The following is a 19269-nucleotide window of genomic DNA, read 5'->3' as shown; positions in this document are numbered from 1 at the left end:
CCCGAGGCTGAGCACTTTTGGTCCAGATACCGTCAGGAACCCTCTGCAGCCCGAGGCAGGGCAAACTATTCTTGTCCCTGTTTTACCCTTGAGGACACTGGGACATACACACTGGGACATGGCATATCCAGATCTTGAACCCAGGGCGTTCATCTTGGCAATAAATATCTTTGGTTCTGCTCACAAAAGAGAGACTAGGAAAGGTTAAGCTTTAAAAGCGACAGCAAGAACTAGACTAGGGGACAAGCCCTTCACCACACTGTGGGAGTGGAGTACCCGGGTTGAGGAGGTTGGGCCCTGGCCGGTCAATCTTGCTTCCTGTCTCAGTTTCCCAGTGGGTAGAATTGGGGAGCAGGACTAGATGATCTTAGAGTGGACTCTGGTTGCATTCCAAGCCCACGACTTTGAGGCATACAAGCGCACTCTCTCCAAGACTGTCCAGTGGCCCCTGCCATCAGATACCAGTCTCTGGTGAGCATCAGACTCCTTGGGGACTGTGACAAGTTCTACTTGCCACAGAGGTGGCAGCTGGAGCTATTTTTGGAACAGCGTGTGGTGGGGGTTTCCTTTTGGCTGCGGCTGGGGATGGAGTCTCAGGCAGGGGAAGTCCCATACAGAGACAGGGCTGGCCCCTCTTCTTTCACCCGCCCTGGCACAGAGGCCACCCAGATCCCTGGAGCACTGAGTCCACACTTAACCCCAAGCTGAGCAGAACTTCACCAAGCTTCTCAGGAGACACTTTGCAAGGTACCTGCCTTTGCCCTCTCCTGCTGTGGGGAACCCCTCACCCTTTCCTGCCTCCTGGGGCTATTGCCTTTGCTCTGCAGGGTGTGCCCAGCAAGTGACAGGGAGGCAGGCCCGAGGGGCCTCCGGAGCCTGGGCTGACAGAGCACCTACCCTAGCTGCACCTCTGCCACTGCTGCCACTTGACCACCCCCGGGTGAGGGCTACCATTGGGCCAATGCCATCAGCCTGGCATGACCTTTGCCACCACTCTGGTGGGGCATGTCACATTGAATGACCCTGGGCTTTGCCAGAACTCGGGAAGTTATCAGGGAAGCAAGAAAAGCAATACTTGCCTCCAGAGTGGGCTTTGGCTGCCTGGGCCCCTTCCTGATATCTGAGCAGTGAGTTCACCACAGAACTTTCTCCCACCAGATATAGCTGTTCCTCAAACCTTAAAAAAGGGGCAGGAGAGAAAATCAGGGGAGGCCAAGCTTTCAAGAACTTGCCCTGGGTAGAGGCAACTGGATGGGATTATGGATACTATCCTGAGGTCCAGGGCAAGCTTTTTACAGACACCGAAGCCCTCTAGCCCCCTGGGGGCTGCTCCCCTGGCTTCTTCCTCTTGACTTTTGGTGTTGCTATACCTGGTCAGCAGTCACTTACCTGGCCCTCCCTCTGTGCCACAAGGTGAGTGTTTTGGTGCCTATCCTTGCAGAAAACTCCAATTGAGGGAGAGGAAAACATGAGCAAGCAGTGACAGCACGGGGACCAGGGATGTAGAGCTGGGAATAACTGTCTGAGGGAGCCCAGGAAGGCTGCTTGGAGGAGGTACCTGGGTTGGGCTGTGAAGGAGGAACCAGATTTGCCAGGAGACAACTCATTCCAAGCAGGGGAAGCAGAGCCTGCCAAAGCCTTGAAGAGAGAGCAAGTTCATTTCCCTGGAAGGCAGGGGTTTTGGGGATGGTGGGGCTGTCTGAGGGGTACAGTGCTCCTAGCAGTGAGATACCAGCTTCCCCCAGCTCCATGGTGGTCTGGAAGGATCACCCCAGACAAATGAGATTGAAACTCAGACTTTGTAAAAGTCGAATCTGGGTTCAAACAGGGTCTGCCTTTTACAGGCTGCTTGAGCTTGGCAAGTCACATGACTTCTCTGCACCTCAGTTTCCTCCTCTGTAAAATGGGGCATCGCAGACATGGTGGCAGAAGTGTGCTGAGGTGCTGCATGCAACTCGCTGGCACAGAGGCTATGCTCAGCAGGTCTTCCTCCTCAAAGGGGTAGGATGGGTCCTGACCTTCCCCAGGTCCCAGAGCTACAGGCCTCCCAGACAGGCACCAAACGCCTCACTGCTCCCTTAAGTGAGAAATGTTCACAGCTCCTGCATTTTTTCTTCTAGAACTGGGTTTATTACCCAAGAAGGAGGAAGTGAAAGGTAATCAGGAGCCTCCTGATTTTACAAAGGCTCTGGGAAGCCCTGTGGTGTGTGGGGGCATGTTTTAAACGGTCTGGTGATGATTTCTGCCTGGCTGGAGACCTCAGGACCCTGAGCCTGAAGGCAGGGGTTTCTTGCCTGGGGCTTCAGGAGGGTGGGAAGAGCCGTCTCCACCCTGGTCAGAAGTTTACTCAGCCAGCTCCCACTGAGTGTCTGTTCTGTGCCAGGCCTTGGGCATGGCCCTGGTGGCATAGAGATGACTGCTAAGACCAGTCCCCACCTTCAACGGCTGAGCCTGAGTAGGACCCAGGATCTGGTCATGAGTAGGACTTTGCCCTGTGAGAGATCATAGGTTCCAGGCAAAGGCTGGTGTGGAAAGGCCTGGGAGGGACAGGGGGCTGTGTGGCTGGGTGCAAGGCCTGGGGGAGGTGGGAGTGGGGGATGCAAGAAGGCAGGCCCAGACCAGCTGGGCAGAGCTTGCAACGCCTTCTCAGTCATGTAGGCCTTTCCTGGGGAGCTTGGATGGGGATCGGCAGGTTGAGATTTGTGTGTTGGAGCTGGGCCCTTCGCATGGTGGCCTGGAGGCTGGGTCATCTAGCAGTAGACGACTGCAGGGACCTACTGGGAAGGAGCCAGGCCAGCACAGGGCAGGGGCTCTGGGTGAATGCACACTTATTTGGGGAAAGAATTGGTAGGACTGGATGAAGACCAGCTGTGGACTGTGAGGGAGGGCTAGGCTTGGGGTGAGGCGAGCCTGGGTTCCTGCCAAATCCCTGGGCAGACAGAGAGGCAACCCCTTTGCTGAGATGGGGACCTGGGAAGGGCAGGCAAAAGCTCCGATTCGGGCCAGGTGAGTGTTTGGTGCCTGTGGCTTTTGGTGGTTGGGTCTGGAGCTCTGGAGAGAGAAGGGGTGGGTGACAGGTGAGGCGAGGCGAGCTGGTAGCGCTGGGGAAGTGAGCTGAGTGGGAAGAAAGGCCCGTCGTCTGGCTGGGCACTGAATCACCCCTCAGCTGGGGCCTCCAGGTCTTGCGGGCCCACTAGGGAGACCCACTGCCTGAGGAGAGGTTAGGGACCTCTGTGCATGGCTGCTTGTGGTCCCCTGTCTTAGAGAAGCCAGGCTCCTGCTGGCCATGGAGTCCAGGAATCTGAGCAGCAAATGTGGCTTTCGGGGTAGGGGCTGAGAGGACACCAACCGGTCAGGAAACCAGACACTGTCTGTGGCTGGTCCCCTACGGCTCCCAAGCCCCCCGTGACTCTGGTCTGAGATCTGGCTGCTTCCTGTCAAGTGATGAATGGGTAACGGCTGCTTATCCCAAGACCAGAAGATAAGGGAGGCCGGGTGGGGGAAGGACCCAGCAGCTGGAGCCACACATCTGGGCCACGCTGCATTCATTCACTCTTCCAAGGCCGTGTGGACTAGGGGGTCACAGACTTGGGTTCAAGTGATACTTCCCCTACTGCCTGCTGCGTGGCCATGGGCCCCTCACTTAACTGGTATGAACTTTCGTTTCCTCCTTCCATAATGTAGATAATAGCACCCATGACTCCTTGGAGCCTCAGTTTTCACATTTGCAAAATGGGGATGATGGCCTCTTGGGTTTCTTGGAAGATATCAAGTCACTGAGCTCAGGGGGCTGCTTGGTATGGCTCTTGATGGATGCTGACGCTGGTCGGGTTTGACGCCACCAGTGGCCAGGCTGTGAGCTGCCTTGTCTCCTTGCTGGGCCTTCGATCACTGTGGAGGGGCGTGCTGGGCAGTGCCGGCCTGTGGCATCGCACCTCTCCCAGCTGGCCGAAGGCCCCAGGCAGCGGACATCCAAGCTATGCATTGTCGTCGGGAGCCTGCCGGTCAAGTGGAAACAGTCCCTGGTTCCTGCACTGGAGTTGGGTCACTCATTTGGGAGAAAAGAAAACCATGTGTGTGTATAGGAGAGTGTGAAGTCGGAGGATGGTTTTCTGCTTCAGGAAAACAGCCCGTGAAGCTGTTCACTGAGCCGAGAGGACTGAGAAGGGGCCTTCCTCTGAGAAACCAGTACAGGTCTGGTGGTCAGCTGAGGCTGAGCCTCCAAGGAAACCTGTGAGGTTCTCCGGAGGGCTTGGCAGAACCAGTCAGCCTGGAAGCCACATCAGCCATCGCCACCTTCACCCCCAAACAAGGGACAGTGATGCCCCTGCCTCAGTGGATAGATTGAGAACTGCTGGGCTCATGGCCTGGGCAGACGAACCCTGACCACATTCACTCATGTGCGCACACGTGCAGAGAAGGGCAGGGACATGCTCTTTCCACTCAGGGTTTGCCAGCAAAGTGACAAATATTTGCGCCCACACAGTGTAATAATGCACTACCAGAAGACCCCCACACACAGACCCTCAAGCATGTGTGCCCCGACCTGCCCCAAGCCAGGTCCTTGGCCTGGGCCTTCCTGGTATCTTGGATCATTGGCACTAGGAGGGTAAGGGCCCCCAGGAGCCATCAGCCTCCATGAGGTGTGACATTTGGCAGGGCACAAAGGAAGGACATGGCTTTTCCCTAACTGAAGTTTCCAGAAATTGGAAGGCAAGGGTCAGACAAGTCTTAATCAGAAAGGCCACTTGGGAAACCTCAGAGCCCTGCCCAGTGGGAGCTGATCCCTTCTAAGGAGTGCCAGATTAAACCCAAGTCCCCACATCCCCCTGAGGTCACACCCTACAGGAGTAAGAGCCTTGTCAAAGCCCAAGGTGGGAGGGGCATATCAGTGGGCTTTGCAAAGGTACCCACAGTTCCCTTAAGTGATGAAGAAGGTGTTTGCTCCAGTGTCATCCCAAAGAAGCCACACAGTGCAGTGGACAGAGCATGACCTGGGGTCCAACAGCCCCGGCTCTATCTCTACCAGCTGTGTGACCCTGGGCAAGCCGCTGTTCCTCTCTGAGCCCCAGTTCTCACACCTGGCACATGGAGGCTGTCACTCTCCATTGCCCAGTGATGGTTGGTACTAATGACAATGGGAGCAGCTAAAGCCTCCCAAGGCCCATGCATGTGCCAGGCTCTGTTCTAAGGAGTTTACATCTATTAACGTGTTTAATCCTCTCAATCACCCTCAGAGATATATCTTACTGTTAGCCCCATTTTCCAGATGAGGAAACTGAGACACTGTGTAATTAAAGGTGTCTGTCCCAAATAAGCCCTGCGCCTTACCCCCTGGGCTCATCCTGATCCGGTCCCTGGGAGCCTGGTAGACACGCACAGGTCAGGAATCTAGGCTGGGAAGCCACACTGCGTCCACAGCGCCTTGGAAATGCAAAGAAAAGCCCTCTTTGAGGTGGCACTCAGTGTGGCCTGCGGCTCTGGGTCTCACATTCCACGGATTTTTGGCCCCTGACTTGGGCCTGGCAGCCTGTTCCTCATTGTTCGGCGGCTGGCAGGAGCCCCGGGGAGAGGCAGCTCCCTGTGTTACCCGGCGCGGCGTGCACTGCAGGGCTTTGCCCTGCTCTCCATGTCCTTCCTCCAAGCCCCTTTGTCTTGATCTTTCTGTGTCTGAGCCCCCTAAGAAGCAGTTTCTAGCAGGAAATTTCTCGGATAAAAGGGTCGGGTTTCTGTTGAAGTATAGACAAAACGAATGAAAATTCTCTGAAATACAACCCCCCTGGAGACTCTGGGCCCTAGGAGGGGCTTGGGACTCAGTGAGAGTTGGGTTCAAATCTCCCCTTTTTAGCTCTCTGAGACATGACCTTGAGCTTGCCCTCTGAACCTGATTCCTCATCTGTAAGATGGGTCTACCAGCAGCCCCAGGAGGAATGGGAAAGACCTGGCCCACTGGAAGCTCAGAGAGCCTTCATTGCCTTCCCCCTCCTCCCCCTTCACTCCTTGCCCCCTGCCCCTTTGTGGTGGCCTTCCCTTGCACTTGGGGGGCTGTGACTTGCAGGGTCCTCCTTGGCTGCTGCTTTTCTGGAACAAAGGCCTCTCCTCACTGGGGAGCCTGGAGCAGTACCTTCCGTTAGCTCTTAGGAACAGTAATTTATCAAAGCCCCAGGGGTTTGGCAGACAGGGTGTGTGGACGGCTGTGCTGCATCAGCTTGGTGCCATCCCAGAGGACAAGGACCATGGGGCCCTAGTGGGGGAAAGTGGCTCCTTGTGGCCCATGCAGCACAGGCCCCATCCTTGTTCACTGGGGAGCCTCTAGGAGGGAAGATGATGTTGGGAAGAGCTGTGAGGAGTGCACCATGGAGGTTTTGGGCAGAGATGCCTTTGTGGGTTCAAATCCTGGCTCCTTTACCTGTGATCTGTGTGATCTGGGCAAATCTCTTAGCTTCCCTGTGCTTCAGTTTTCTCATCTGTAAAATGGAACAGTAAAAGACGCTGTTTCATGGAATAGTTAAAATGAGATGGGCTAATAGAGCTGAAGTGTAGGGAGCAGGGCCCAGCATAGTGAGTGCATATGATTGTTGGTTTATCGTTACTATTATTTCTTATGAGGCCTGGGTGGGGGCCCTCACGATGCTCCTGTGTGAGGAGCAGGGCAGCCCTGAGAAGCTCCTGAGGGCATGCAGATTGTGCCCCTGAGCTCAGATGTGGGAATGCCGTGTGGGACATGGGGAATGGCCTTTGCAGATACCTCCTAGATTTCTGACCAGTGTGACTTGCCCAGGGTCCCAGCTGGGAGTGACAGGGTCACCATACAAACCCAGGCTGGCTGGCCACAAGAGGCTGTGTGAGGTGGGATGACAAGGGAAGGGGAAGCCGGGACTTCCCCTTAGTGCCTGGTGCACGTGAAGCCCGTGAGCAGGTGGGCAGGTGAGCGATGCGCCGTGGGCCATGCCAGTGCCTCTGCAATAAAGACAGAACCTTCCTGCTGAAGACAGTTCCCCCGCCTTTCCCAGAGGTCCCCCTAAGGGCAGAGGACGGTGAACATGTCACCCCGAGGGGTCTGGGGGTGCAGCCCGAAGCAGCTGCAGAGCCTGCAGGAGTCTTGGGTTTTATCTTAAAATTCATGCGCATTTTACATTCTGTTCCCTCTGTATCCAGTTTATTGTTGCACACATTTCCCCCCTGAGTAACAGTGCTGCCTCGGGAAGCTGCTCGCGTTTATCTGTTTATCCTGGGGCTTTTTGTACCCAGGTTCTCACGTGTCACCTAGGGGTGGTGCTCCAGTGCGGAAGCTCAGGCACAGATGGTGGGCAGATGCTAAGGGGACTGTGGTCCCATCTGCATTTCAGGAAGTGGCCTCAATGGCCCATGCAGAGGAGCAGGGCTTTGGGAGGAGGGCCCAGGCACTGGAGGCCCAGCTGACCAGGGAGTGGCAGGAGTGGGGGGGGACGGGCCTCCAAAAACAAGCATAGCGGTCACAGTGCCCTAGACCTGACACTGATTTGAGATAAGAGAAAAAAGAGACAGCAAAAGATCTACCTTTATCTGTGTACATTAGGATGAGCCACATAAAGTGCTGAGTGCGGAGGTGAAAACTGGTTGAACTGGGGCAACTTCAGAGACAGGAGACCGCAGGGGCGGAGTCATGCTCAGCAGGACGCTCCTCGCCCGGGGCTCCCTGCCTGCCTGAGTTGGGTGGACCTGCACTCTGTGCCGCCTGCTCCATGTGGCCTCTCCTTTGCATACCGGAGAGCAGTTTTACCCCAAAACACAGATTAAAGGTGTGTGAGGGCAGAGCTGGGCCTGCCTTAGGACACAGGAAGCGTGGCCCTGGACTCGGCAGTGCTGCAGAAATGCTTGTGGGTGAAGGACGGCCTGACCTCCCGAGGAGCAGGCTGCTTCCTTGCAGCCAGGAGGGTCATGTGGCCGGGCTGTGCCCTCCTGGGGCCATACAGCTTTTTCTCCATGCCTGAGCCTTGGTCCCTGCCCCAGAGGTTCTTGTCTGCTGCAGGGCTGGCAGAGGCTGCCTGTGACACTGGGAGTGGAAGTGACATTGGGAGTGATACTCGTACGGCCTTTAGCACAGGCCTGGGCACGTGATGGCATTTAATCAGGGACAGCTGCTGCAGTTACTATGACAACTGGTGACTAGCATCCTGACTCTCTGGGAACCTCTGATGTGACAAGCCCTGGAGGTTGAGGGGGTTGCTCCCTTGTGCCCATAGGCTTGTTTAGGACTGTGAGTGGGACCTGTGGCCTTGGCCTTCCAGTGTTTGGTGCACAGGGCCCAGCAAGGATGGGGACGTGGGGTCGTTCCTGCAGTGCTGCTTGTGGTCTGACTCAAAGTCTGCCTCTCCTGATCACCCAGGCTGTCAGCCTGGGTTGATGTGGGGCGATATTGGGAGACAGGGGTATAGAACTGTCCCCCAAGAGGCATGGAGGACAGTGATGTGGAAAAGAGCAAGGCTTTGGAGTCTGGCACCAGTGGGATTGAATCTGGTGCTTCCCTTGCTGGCTGGGGGCCACCTTTAGACTTTTCCCTGCACAGAGCCTCAGTTTCCCCTCTATCCATTGGGGATAATCCTAGCAAACTAGTCAGGACAGTATCATGGAGGGAAAATGTATCATGCAGGGATTCGAGTCTTAGCCCTGCCACTTCTGAGCTAAGCGACCGTGGCAAGGTACTTAAGTGCTCTGCACCTCAACTCACACATCTGTAAAATGGGGCCAGTAAAAGTACTTCCAATGTCCAAGGGCCATCAGGAGGGGGGAATGAACAGGCAAGTATATAAGAAAGCCCTCGTTTTCTTTTGCAGCCCGTGCCCTTGTGAGGCTGGCATGCAGGATGGCAGGACAGCCCAGCCACATGCCCCACGGAGGGAGCCCGAACAACCTCTGCCACACCCCGGGGCCCGCGCACCCTCCTGACCCACAGGTAAGCCCTTTTCCTCTGTCTGCAGGGCCTTAGAGTTCCCCAGGAACATTGACCCCTGAGGCTGCTTCATCCTGGCCCACAGGGGCACCTGGAGACAGAGCCTCTCCTTGTACTCTTCCAGTGATGGGAGCAGAGCTCACTGCCTGACCTAGTTGGTCCTTCATTTCATTCAGCAACACCTGGAGAAGCCTCTCTCTGCTGGACCCTGGGTGGGATGCCAGGCCCTGGTCCTGCCCCGGGTGTTTCCATATGAATGGAACAGCCTCACCTCTGCGGATCAGCGTTGCTGAGAAGGATGGATACAGAGAGAGTTGTGGAAGCCCCGAAGAGAAAGGAGGATGCAGGGGAATGGGCAGGGTGAACTTGGGGTCAGAAAGAACTTCCTTACTCTGGGCTGAAGTTAGCCTTCTTTCTGATCAGAACTATGTTCTGGCCCCCTCCAGCCTCTTTATCCAGAACCAGCAAAGCTCCGAATCACCAGTTTTCCTTCCACCTGCCTCACCCTCCCTGTAGACCTGGGAGAGCCAGGCAGACTTTTGCAGCTTTTCTGAAGGCAGCTTTGCGGGTACTGAGCTGCTCACACACCCCATGCTGTTCCCTGGGCCTGGAGTGAGCTCCTCCAAGCCTCAGTCCAAACGCCGCTGCTTCTGGGGAGTTTTCCTGCTCCACCCAGCTCCTCCTCTGTGCTGCCTCCCCACCTGTGCACAGGCACCGGGTCACATCCATGATCACATTCCACGGGGGGGCTGGCTTCTGGGTTGCCTTCCCTTCCTGGATAAAGAACCCTCTGGAGTGGGGCTTTGCCAGTCACACCATCCCAGGCCAGGCGCCTGCTGAATTAACGCACTGCAGATACGTGTTGTGCACACACCCAGGGCATGACCGTGTGTGGCACAGACCCACATCTGCTTTGAGCGAGCACACAGTCTCACGGGAGGGACAGACAGGAAAGAATGCAGGAAAAACTCGGGAGCCAGTGAGGCTCCAACAAGGCATCTGACCCAAAGCCAGAGAGGCTTTCTGGAGGAAGTGGTGTGCACAGGCCTGGAGGGGACCGAGGGCTTGGGCAGCGCAGCTGGGGCCAGATGCTGTGGTGTCCTGTGGGCAGCCTGGAATGGTGAAAAGTAATTGTTTAGGGTTGACTTTTGTCCCAGGACTGTGAGACCTAAATTAGGGGAGACTCAGAGGCAGCTACCTTTCTGATCCATGAAAGGATTGTCACAGCTTCTAACCACCTAGTTCCTGTTAGAGGACTTCGGGTGCACTGGGGTTTGGCCTGTTGGGCAGGGTTGCCATGTACAGTTGTACAGGTTGGACACTGCACAAAGGTGCCTGGCCAGCAAGGCAGGTGACTCTGAAATCCTCCTGCCCTGAGCTCTCCTCAAGCCATGCTCCCTGGCGTGGGCTGCATCAGCCCCAGAGAAGGCGCCTCTATAATAGATTCACACAGAAGCGACATATGAACTAGGAGAAACCATGTGTGAGTGTATGTGGACGCATGCACATGGGTGCACACAGCACACAAGCGCACGAGGGTCCGAAGGCATCTATGCTATTTATACTCCCCATTTCTGTTACTGGCTGAGATGCAGGGGCCCATTTCCTAAATGGAATTTGAGGAGGCAGATCCCAGAAAGCTGGGCAGCCTGTGGACACTGCTGGTCCAGAGTCCACCAGGACATCTCAATGATGGCTGGGGGCAGTGGGGCCTCCTCGGGTAATGTAGCAATTTGTCATATTAAGTCATTCACTAACAATCGAGTCCCCCTTGATTAATCTCCCAGAATTAGCCAGTTGCATTTTGAGCAATTAGGGTTAATTACAGCCTCATTTGGCAGAGGAGAGAGCCCCGTAATTATTTCACGAACAAGGAGAGGACGCGCTGGGCTGCGGCAGCGGCAACGTCCATGGCATCTCGTCGCACATGTTGGAGTGGTAATGACATAGTTAAGTGTAATTAGATAAGATTACTCAGCATTGGCTAGCAGCTGATGGTGAAGATGCCCCGGTCCTGCCAGCATCTGGCCAGGTTTGCAGAACCATGCACAGTGGTGTTGCTGCTGGGACTGCGGCAGGTTGGTCAGGCACTTGAATGAAGTACAGTCAGGCACTTTCTGTCTCCTTGTCTGGTATTTAAACACCATCGGGGGAGATATCAGGGCCTGAATCTTGCCTATTTTAGGACATAGAAACATTTGAAATTGATGGCAGGGGCATTTTGCTTTATGGCAGGAGGCATTGGTGTTTCCCTGAAATCATTCTTAGAGGAAGGAGCCAGGCTCCACAATGGCAAGAATGCTGTACCCTGGCCCAGGCTGGGTTCAGTTCTCAACTCCATCCCTCACCAGTCAGGTGACATTGGTAAGTGACCTCTCTGAGCCTCAGTTTCCTCATCTGTAAAATGGGGCCATGAGGACTAAGTGAGATGGTATACTTTAAAAGTCCAATGTGGTATCCAGCATCGTGGGTGTTAAGGATTGATCATATTCTGATAGTTTAAAATTTATTTTCGTTTTCACGGCTAAAGAGCCCAGAGCTGGAAATAACCCCCAGTATAGCGAGAACAATTTAGCACTCTGGTTTTGTTAACCTTCTATGCCCAAGGCACATGGTTTGTTCATTTCAAGGAACTTTCTAGCTCTGAGAGCTGTCAGCATATGAAAATATGTTTGCTGAGCCTGGCAGAATCATATGTGAAATTCATATGTATTTGGGAAAGCTGAGCATGCCTGCTTTTATTGAGGTTTTGAATGAATGAATGAATGAATGAATGAATGAATGAATGAATTCGAGAAAAAGAGCTTAATATGCCTTATGTTTTATGGTTTTACCAAGTTGCTACAAAGCGTTTTCATCAGGAGTGAAATGAAACGCTCAGCTGACCCAGTAAGTACCACATGAATTTCCAAGAAAAGTGTTCTTGTCTGAGAAAGTCCTGGCTGATGTGTCTTCCATCTGGAAAGTCTCTGCAAACCTGCTTGGGCTGTGCCAAGTCCTGTTGTATTGAGCACTACTCAGAGACAGAGGAACGTGCCTGCCTCTGCAGGAGATAAGCACTGCCCTGCACAGGTCCAAATCTTCAGGAAAATCTTCCCAAGCCAGCGATGGTACTTAGATAAGATTTAATGACCGAATATTGACAGCCATTAAAATGCCAGAAGTGTTTGCTTTGTTGTAAATTCAGCAAGTGCTCATCTTATTTTTGCCTTAGGTCTGCACACTCCAGGGAGAGGAAGGTGCAGGACCAGTCGGGTTAGATAAGGGTTTGAATCCCGGTGCCTAGATGAAGTCGAATGGCCGGTATTTAGCCACGGCCTGGAATCCACGCCGTGACATTTGGAATTGACTCTGCAGCAGATGGAGAGCCCATTATGGGTTTGAAGTTGACGGGGTTTGGGCTTTAGATCGCTGGTAGCTGAGGCTCGAGGCACCTGAAAGGTGGAAATAGGAGGAGGCGGGGAGGCTCCTGCCCGCACCCAGGTGAGATGATGCCTTAGCCTTAAACAGGCCGACGCAGGAGGGAAGATTTCAGAAACTGAAGGGGAAAACCAAGTGCTCTTGGTAACGGAAGGGATGAGAGGGAAGGCCGGGATGTGTCCGGTGTTCTGGGTGGCAGCTGGTGCCCTGGGTGGCTTCGCCCTTCAAGTCTTTGCTTGTCAGTCAGTTGGAGCTGGTTCCATAGTCTCTCATCCGTATGTTTAATTAAGCTCAGTTCTCTCTGAGCTCAGTTAATGAGGATCAGCCTGGGAGCCACTACAATTAAGATGACTTTGGGTCTTGCTATCCGGTGCCTTCCATGCTTTGGGCATCTTGTTGGCTGTTCCCGTGGAACTGACTGCGTGTAGGTGTCCAGGTTGAGACAGTCGTGGTGGTGGTTGCGCCAACAGTGTGACGCCTGGCACTTACCTTGTTCCGTCCTTTTACCAACTCATAGAAGAAGCAGGGCTTATTCCGAACTTCATTGTGCAGAGGGGGACACTGAGATAAATAGCTTGCCCGTTGGCTGTGAAGGAGCAGAGCCGGAGTCACTCCAGTCATGTGGCCCCATAGGCGCCGTCTCGAGTTTGCAATTAGCCAGATGGTGAGATGCCGAGTGGGGTTGGCCTGGTGAAGAGCCCGACAATATGGACTCTTTGTAAATCATGCCCCTTTGTGCAGCGCGGATTTAAAACACGTCTCCAAATACACATATCCCGGATCCATTAGAAGTCCTTACACACAGTGTCAGATGTCTTTAAAGGTGAACTTTGTTTATAGGAAATGTCATTCTGATGAAGTGTGCGTTTCAAAATCATAGAAACGGTTGCCTTAAAATTAATGATGCATTGCATATATCAGGGGGAAAAGGACCCATCCAGTGTAAAGATGATTAAAATTCAGGTCAGAAGTCTGACTTAGTCAGGCTAAATTTTTTAATGAGATTTCAGAAAATTAATTGGGCGAATGCATTTTTATTCTTTTAACATGTAATTTTATGCTCCTGGTTTTTTTGTGTGTTTTTTTTAAAAGAATTTGTCCATGGTCGAGGCTTATTGTGGTTCAAACATTTTAAACTCAAATTAGCACAGGGTGGGGGGCATTTGTGGCCTAATTTGATCTGACTTGGAGACGAAAGCTGGGTTTGTCCAAGCTTCCTGGGTGGGGGTGTTCAAGATACACCCTCCCCGTATGTCCAGGTTTCACTTGAGAAGGCTGGCAGCATTTCATGGGAGAGTGGGATTGGGGATAGAGGCCACTTCTTGGTTCCTTAGCCAGGCCTCTAGAGTTATTTCCAGAGGCCCCTCTTCTCTATGAGATGGCACAACCTCCTGGGCATCACAGGCCTCCTCCCTCGGGCCCCCTGCAGCTGGCAGCAGAGCCTGGGCCAGCACCCCTGCTGCCTACCCAGCCCTGCGCCCCATCTCCTCTACCTTTGGGGGAGAACTAAAGGGCTCCCCCCGGAGGAAGAGGAATGAGGCTTCAGAAATGGCCTCGGTGCCCACGGCACAGCGAGGCAAGGGGAGCACAGTCCCTTGGCAAACAGTCCCAGATGACTCCCTCAGGGGACAGTGAAGTCAGAAGGCTGCAGAGGCAGGCCAGCCTCACTCCTCTCCTATAGCCTGGTGACACTGGGTCAATGACCTCTCTGCGACTCAGTTTTCTCATCTGTGGAATGGGGCCATGAAGACTGCGTGAGATGGAAAACTCTAAACATCCAGCATGGCACCCCACATCGTGGAAATTTATGCCATTGATCTTATCCTTATGGTGTAAAATTCAGTTTAGTTTTCACAGCTACAGAGCCCAGAGCTGTACATGCCATCAGTGCAGACCCTCGGTGGGGATGTGGATGGTGGCATCGTTGATAGCAACAGTGAAATGCCCTGCGCTGGCGACCTGGGCCAGGCACTGTACACACCCCGCCTCAGTTCATCCCCAGCCCCCTAGGAAGTAGGTTCCGCTTGCTGTAGACATCTCAGACGCCAATACCAATCATAACAACACACAGCATTTCCTATGTGCGGGGTGCTTTCATTCGTTAACCTGTTTAACCCCCTGGCCACCCTCTGAAGGGGGTACTGTCATTATCTCAGTTTTACAGATAAGGAAACTGAGGCCCAGAGGGCTTGCCCAAGGCTCACAGCCAGGAAGTGGCAGAACTTGGACTTGAATCCAACTCTGGGCCCCAGTGTCAGTGTCTCAGCCTCTCTGCCAACCTGGGCCCCAGGAGTTGTGTTCATTTTCTCCAGGAGCCATCGCGGGGCCCTAGACCTATCGGGACTGTAGCATTAGAGGAGCAGTTTTCAGAAGGGCCATTGGGATTATTGCTGTCAGCCACTGCAGTGTGAGTTGTCTGGGGCTAGCCCCACGTTTGCCCAGCAGCTTAGAGCTCCTGGAACCCCTTTCACCAACATCATCTCCTGAGACCCTCAGGGAGTTCTGAGGCTGGTATTACCCATCCAAGGTATAGATAACCTCATTCGGCTACAAGGGCAAGAGTGGCACCTGCCCAGGGCTGACCCAGGACAGGGAGGCCCTGGAGGTGGCAGCAGAGAGAGGCCTGGCCTTTCAGGGCAAGAATTCAGTTCACCTTTTCCCTTTCCACTCACAGCCCCCGAGTTAAATCGGGATCGACTCTGCTGGCTTAGGCAGCGCCCAGGAGCCCTGTGTCCCGCAGTGGCCTCCACCAGAGCAGAGGCCACCCGGGCGACAGACCCCAGCCCAACCCCTGCGAGGAACCCTCACCGGGTGCTGCTGCCTGAGTAACCTGCGCCACCGCAGGAGCTCATTCCTCTAATTAGGTCGAATGGGTTGTGACAGGAAATGCAAATCTGGGTCATCGCATATGCAGATGTGCAGCGGAGTGTCAGCAATGCTGACGGGGATGTCACCCATGTCCTTTGGGAGCTTCCTGGAAGCTGTGGAGCTGGGCAGCCTGGCCTCTGGGGCACATCCCCCCAGGGTGGGTGGAGAGTGCAGGGGACTCCAGCCACTCATCCTGGGCAGAAGCAGCCCAGTGTTACCAGCACAAAGACCTTTGGAGATCGCATCCTTCAAACACTTCAAGTCCCAGGAGGAACATTGAGGCCCAGAGAGCAGAGAGACCCTGCCCCATGTCACCCAGCAGTACAGCTGGCTCTAGATTGTCAGGATGTTCAAGTCCCATCTCCCCACTGACTGGCTTTCTTATTTATAAAATAGGGCTAATAAGCCTTGCTTTACAAGGCTGTTAGAACATTTAAGTCATAAAATCTGTCTAAGCAGCCAGCACAGTAACTGACACATAGTAGGTCCTAATAAATGGTAGCATGTCATCATTTTCATGAATATGTGTGTGTCCTCCAGGTGCTGAGGAAGTTGAGGGTGTGTGTCTTTTTTTGAGGGTGTGTGATCTCAGCCGCACTCATAGAAATGACCGTGGATGGGCCACAAAGTCCCACTGTGCACCAGGCTGTGCTGAACACATTCCATTGTGTCGTTCAACAAACATGCCCCAGCACTTGCTCTGAGCAGGGCAGAGCCTTAGCTCAGGGGACATGCAGGGGACTAAGATGGGAGCCCACTTTTGGAGATGTCCATGGTTGGGGAGGAGGTAAGAGACAGACGGAACCCGGCAAACAAGCCAGTGATCAGATCATGAAGGGAGGTGATATGTGCTGTGGAGGAAACCAGCAGCCTCGGTTTCTCATCTGCAGAGTGGGGTCACTGTCGGGATCACATGGGGCGGGTGTGGGAAGTGCGGGGGGGGCCATTGAGGCTCTGACAGTGGGGTTGGCCATCAGAGTCCCTCCTTCATCTTAGAGGGGCGCTGGGAAAGGGCAGCAGTCTCCACCTCGGCCGGGCTGGACACTGATGCCCTCTGTCTGTCCCCTCCAGAGGCACCCGAGCACCCTGTCTTTTCGCTGCTCACTGGCAGACTTCCAGATCGAGAAGAAGATTGGCCGAGGGCAGTTCAGCGAGGTGTACAAGGCCACCTGCCTGCTGGACAGGAAGACGGTGGCTCTGAAGAAGGTGCAGGTGAGCCAGCGACCCCATGGGTCAAAGTAGTCTTGCAGGAGCTGACTTCTGTGTCTACACATTGTGGCCCTGGGCAGTCCCTCCTTCCATCCTCTTACCTCCCTTCTCCTCCCTGCCCTTCCTCTATAAATGAGGGAAATTAGTACCCAACTCACTGGGCTATGGAGAGAATCAGACGCCTGCAAGCTCAGTGTGAGCCATAAATGGGGGGGGGGGGGAAGAGCGTGCTCTGAACACCTACTGTGCACTGGGTCCTGCTAGACACTCACAGAACCTTGACAACAGCCCTGGGCAGGGACTAGCATCCCATTGCTCAGATGAGGAAAACAGTGCAGGGCTGGGCATAACTCCCCAGACCCACAGAAAGAGCTAAGACCCACTGACCCTGTTGCCTGCACTTGCTGGTCCGTTCTGGGCCTGAGTGCCCTTCCTGACCTCCGCATCCTTTCTAAATGGCAGAAGGGGGTTGAATGGATGGTTTTAAGCAGCAAACTCTGGCCAGGAGGCATTTCATTAAGAGCCACTGGGTCCATTTGAATGCTGCTTTGCTGCAGGAAATGGTTTTCCTCCTTCAGCAGAGCTTCCTGAATCCCTCAGCAAGATTAGCAGCCTGGGCAGAGGAGGCAGGAGAGGAGCAGCCTGGGCAGGAGAGAGACGGCAGCTCACACTCAGCCACTGGGTGGGTGCCGGGCGAAGACTTCCAGCTGGACGGTCTCGGCATCACTGGTTTCTTGTAGATCTGTGACTCACACGTGGCTTCAGGTCGCTGGAGGGGAAACAGGCTCCTCTGTTCAGAAAAGGCCCACATTCTGCCCTTTGTTTTCCAAGGAGGGGCTCGCCTGGGCTCTCTCTGTATCGGTTTATTTGTGCCATGATGAGTTTTGTGGTGAGGCTCCTGGCTTATTGACCATCCGTGTGTTCCTGTAAGCCAGAGGTGCTGGGAGCACCCACCCAGAGTGAGCACTGGAGGGCAGGGGCAGGAGGGGTTGAGGGGTCGGGGGCTATACCTCATCTTCTTACTCTTTAGAGCTCAGGCTGTTGGCCCCATTTACAGAAGTGAAGACTGAGGCTCTGAGTGTGTTTCCTGGCCTGCCACTAACCAGTGTGTGACCTCAGCAAGTCACTGGACTTCTCTGAGCCTCAGTCTCCTCCTCTGTAAGTCGGCAACAATAATTCCGGCCTCGTGGGAGTCACTCTGAGGATTCAGGTTAAAGTGGTCAGCATGGCGCCTGCTGGCACATGGTGGGGGCCCACTAAGCAGAACTGTTGTCCTCACAAGGTAGGGTCCCTGGGCATGGAAATGGCTGAACCAGGACGCTGGGAGCTGGGTTTTAACCATCCTGTTTCCTTTTTCCTCTCACCCAAGATATTTGAGATGATGGATGCCAAGGCCAGGCAGGACTGCGTCAAGGAGATCGGCCTCCTGAAGGTGAGTGCCCTGAGCGGGATGGTCCCCACGGTTCAACTGGAACTGGGCTGACTGGACAGACATGCCAGGCCTGTCCGGGGTGAGGCGTGCAGGGTGGGGATGGTGGTGAGGTCTGTGGTCTTTCCTCAGCCCCGCTAGCATCTGCATTGGCTCCCTAGAGTCAGAGATTATGGGACATTCTGGACTTGACTTGGCCCTGGCCTGGCGCAGCTCTGTGCTGGGGATCCCCCCCTACTCCCCAAGGTAGGATTCCGCTGGGATCTCAGAAGTGACAGAGAAGGGGGAGCTTTGGAGGCCCAAGAACCTGGGTTCAAATCCTAATGTTTTTGTTTATGAACTATGTGGCTTTAAGCAAGTGATTTAATCTCCCTGAGCGTCTGCTTAATGGTGAGAACATCTGCCTCATAAAATGTAGGCAGATTGAGAGAATTAAATAAAATAATATCTAAAGAGGGCCTGGTGCAGTAGAGCACACAGTAGGTGCTTGCTCCATACCTTCCTCCCTTTCCACAAAACAGGAGAGCTTGCTTGGTAGCTTCTTAAAGTGGGGCTGCTGGTGGCAGTGATACTCTTGGAAGCCACAGCTGCAGAATTTCAGGTTAACAGTTAATCCACTGAGCCCTGCTCTGGACGCTCAGGCCTGGGCCCTGTCATTGGGGACTCCTAGATGGTGACCATGCAGGGTGATGCTGGCCAACTCAGAGGCCATGGAGTCCAGGGGAAGCCCTGCAGAGGCTGGGGCCCAGCTCCGTTCCAGAACCTGAGGCTGAGATGAGCCTGCCACAGGAACCCTGACAATGTGGATTGGAGGCCAGTATTGTGGTGGCCTCAAATGCCATCTGAGGACTTAAATGTGGTAATGACACATCACGGTGATGAGGCTGGAGCAGGGAGGCTTGTAGGGAGCTGTCCTTAACTCCAACTATACAGGTCAAAAATACCTTTCAAATAACATTTTAAAATATTACATAATGGTCACCTCTGGAACCCTGTTGTGATTTGGAGACTCTTCCTGATCACCAGCCCTGGGAAATAGCAGTCCTAGTCACCCACTCGTGGCTAAGAACACGTGTGCCATCCACATCGAGTAAGGAATTGTACATCCATGTGGGCTGAGCCTGCCTGTTGAGGGTCCCTGGGTGCAGAGGCATGTGAGCGCAGCCCCTTTGGCGAAGCAGCCCAGCGTGGTGTGAACCAGGCCAGCCGCGGGCAGGGCTCTGTCTTCCCCAGGCGGTGCAGCTGAGTGCCAAGGACCGTGGGCTTCGGAGGCGAGCGCACCCTTTGCTCACTAGCTGTGTGGCCGTGGGCAGGCTGTTAACTTCTCAGGGCTTCAATTCCCTCATCTGTACAAGGGGGTGATGACAACAGGGCCATCTTCAGAGGTTTGGAGAATCAGAAGAAGCTGGAG

General features: G+C 54.2%; 1 protein-coding gene across 3 annotated transcripts in view; it reads left to right on the top strand.

Moving 5' to 3' along the window:
- The window catches only part of NEK6 (NIMA related kinase 6), a 69120-nt gene that overhangs the window by 26076 nt on the left and 23775 nt on the right, over window positions 1-19269 (top strand). For all 3 annotated transcript variants that reach the window (XM_081150950.1, XM_081150949.1, XM_081150951.1), the window contains exons 2-4: window positions 8817-8935; window positions 16292-16432; window positions 17799-17861. In XM_081150950.1, coding sequence (XP_081007076.1) covers window positions 8846-8935; window positions 16292-16432; window positions 17799-17861 — 294 coding nt within the window. In that variant the 5' untranslated portion in view covers window positions 8817-8845. The remainder of the gene's footprint in view (window positions 1-8816; window positions 8936-16291; window positions 16433-17798; window positions 17862-19269) is intronic.

Source organism: Miniopterus schreibersii (genome assembly GCF_964146895.1).
Source record: "Miniopterus schreibersii genome assembly, chromosome: 11".
In the NCBI taxonomy this organism is placed as follows: Eukaryota; Metazoa; Chordata; class Mammalia; order Chiroptera; family Miniopteridae; genus Miniopterus; species Miniopterus schreibersii.
Note: the sequence above shows the minus strand (reverse complement) of the source record. Positions and strands in the feature narration are given on the sequence as shown.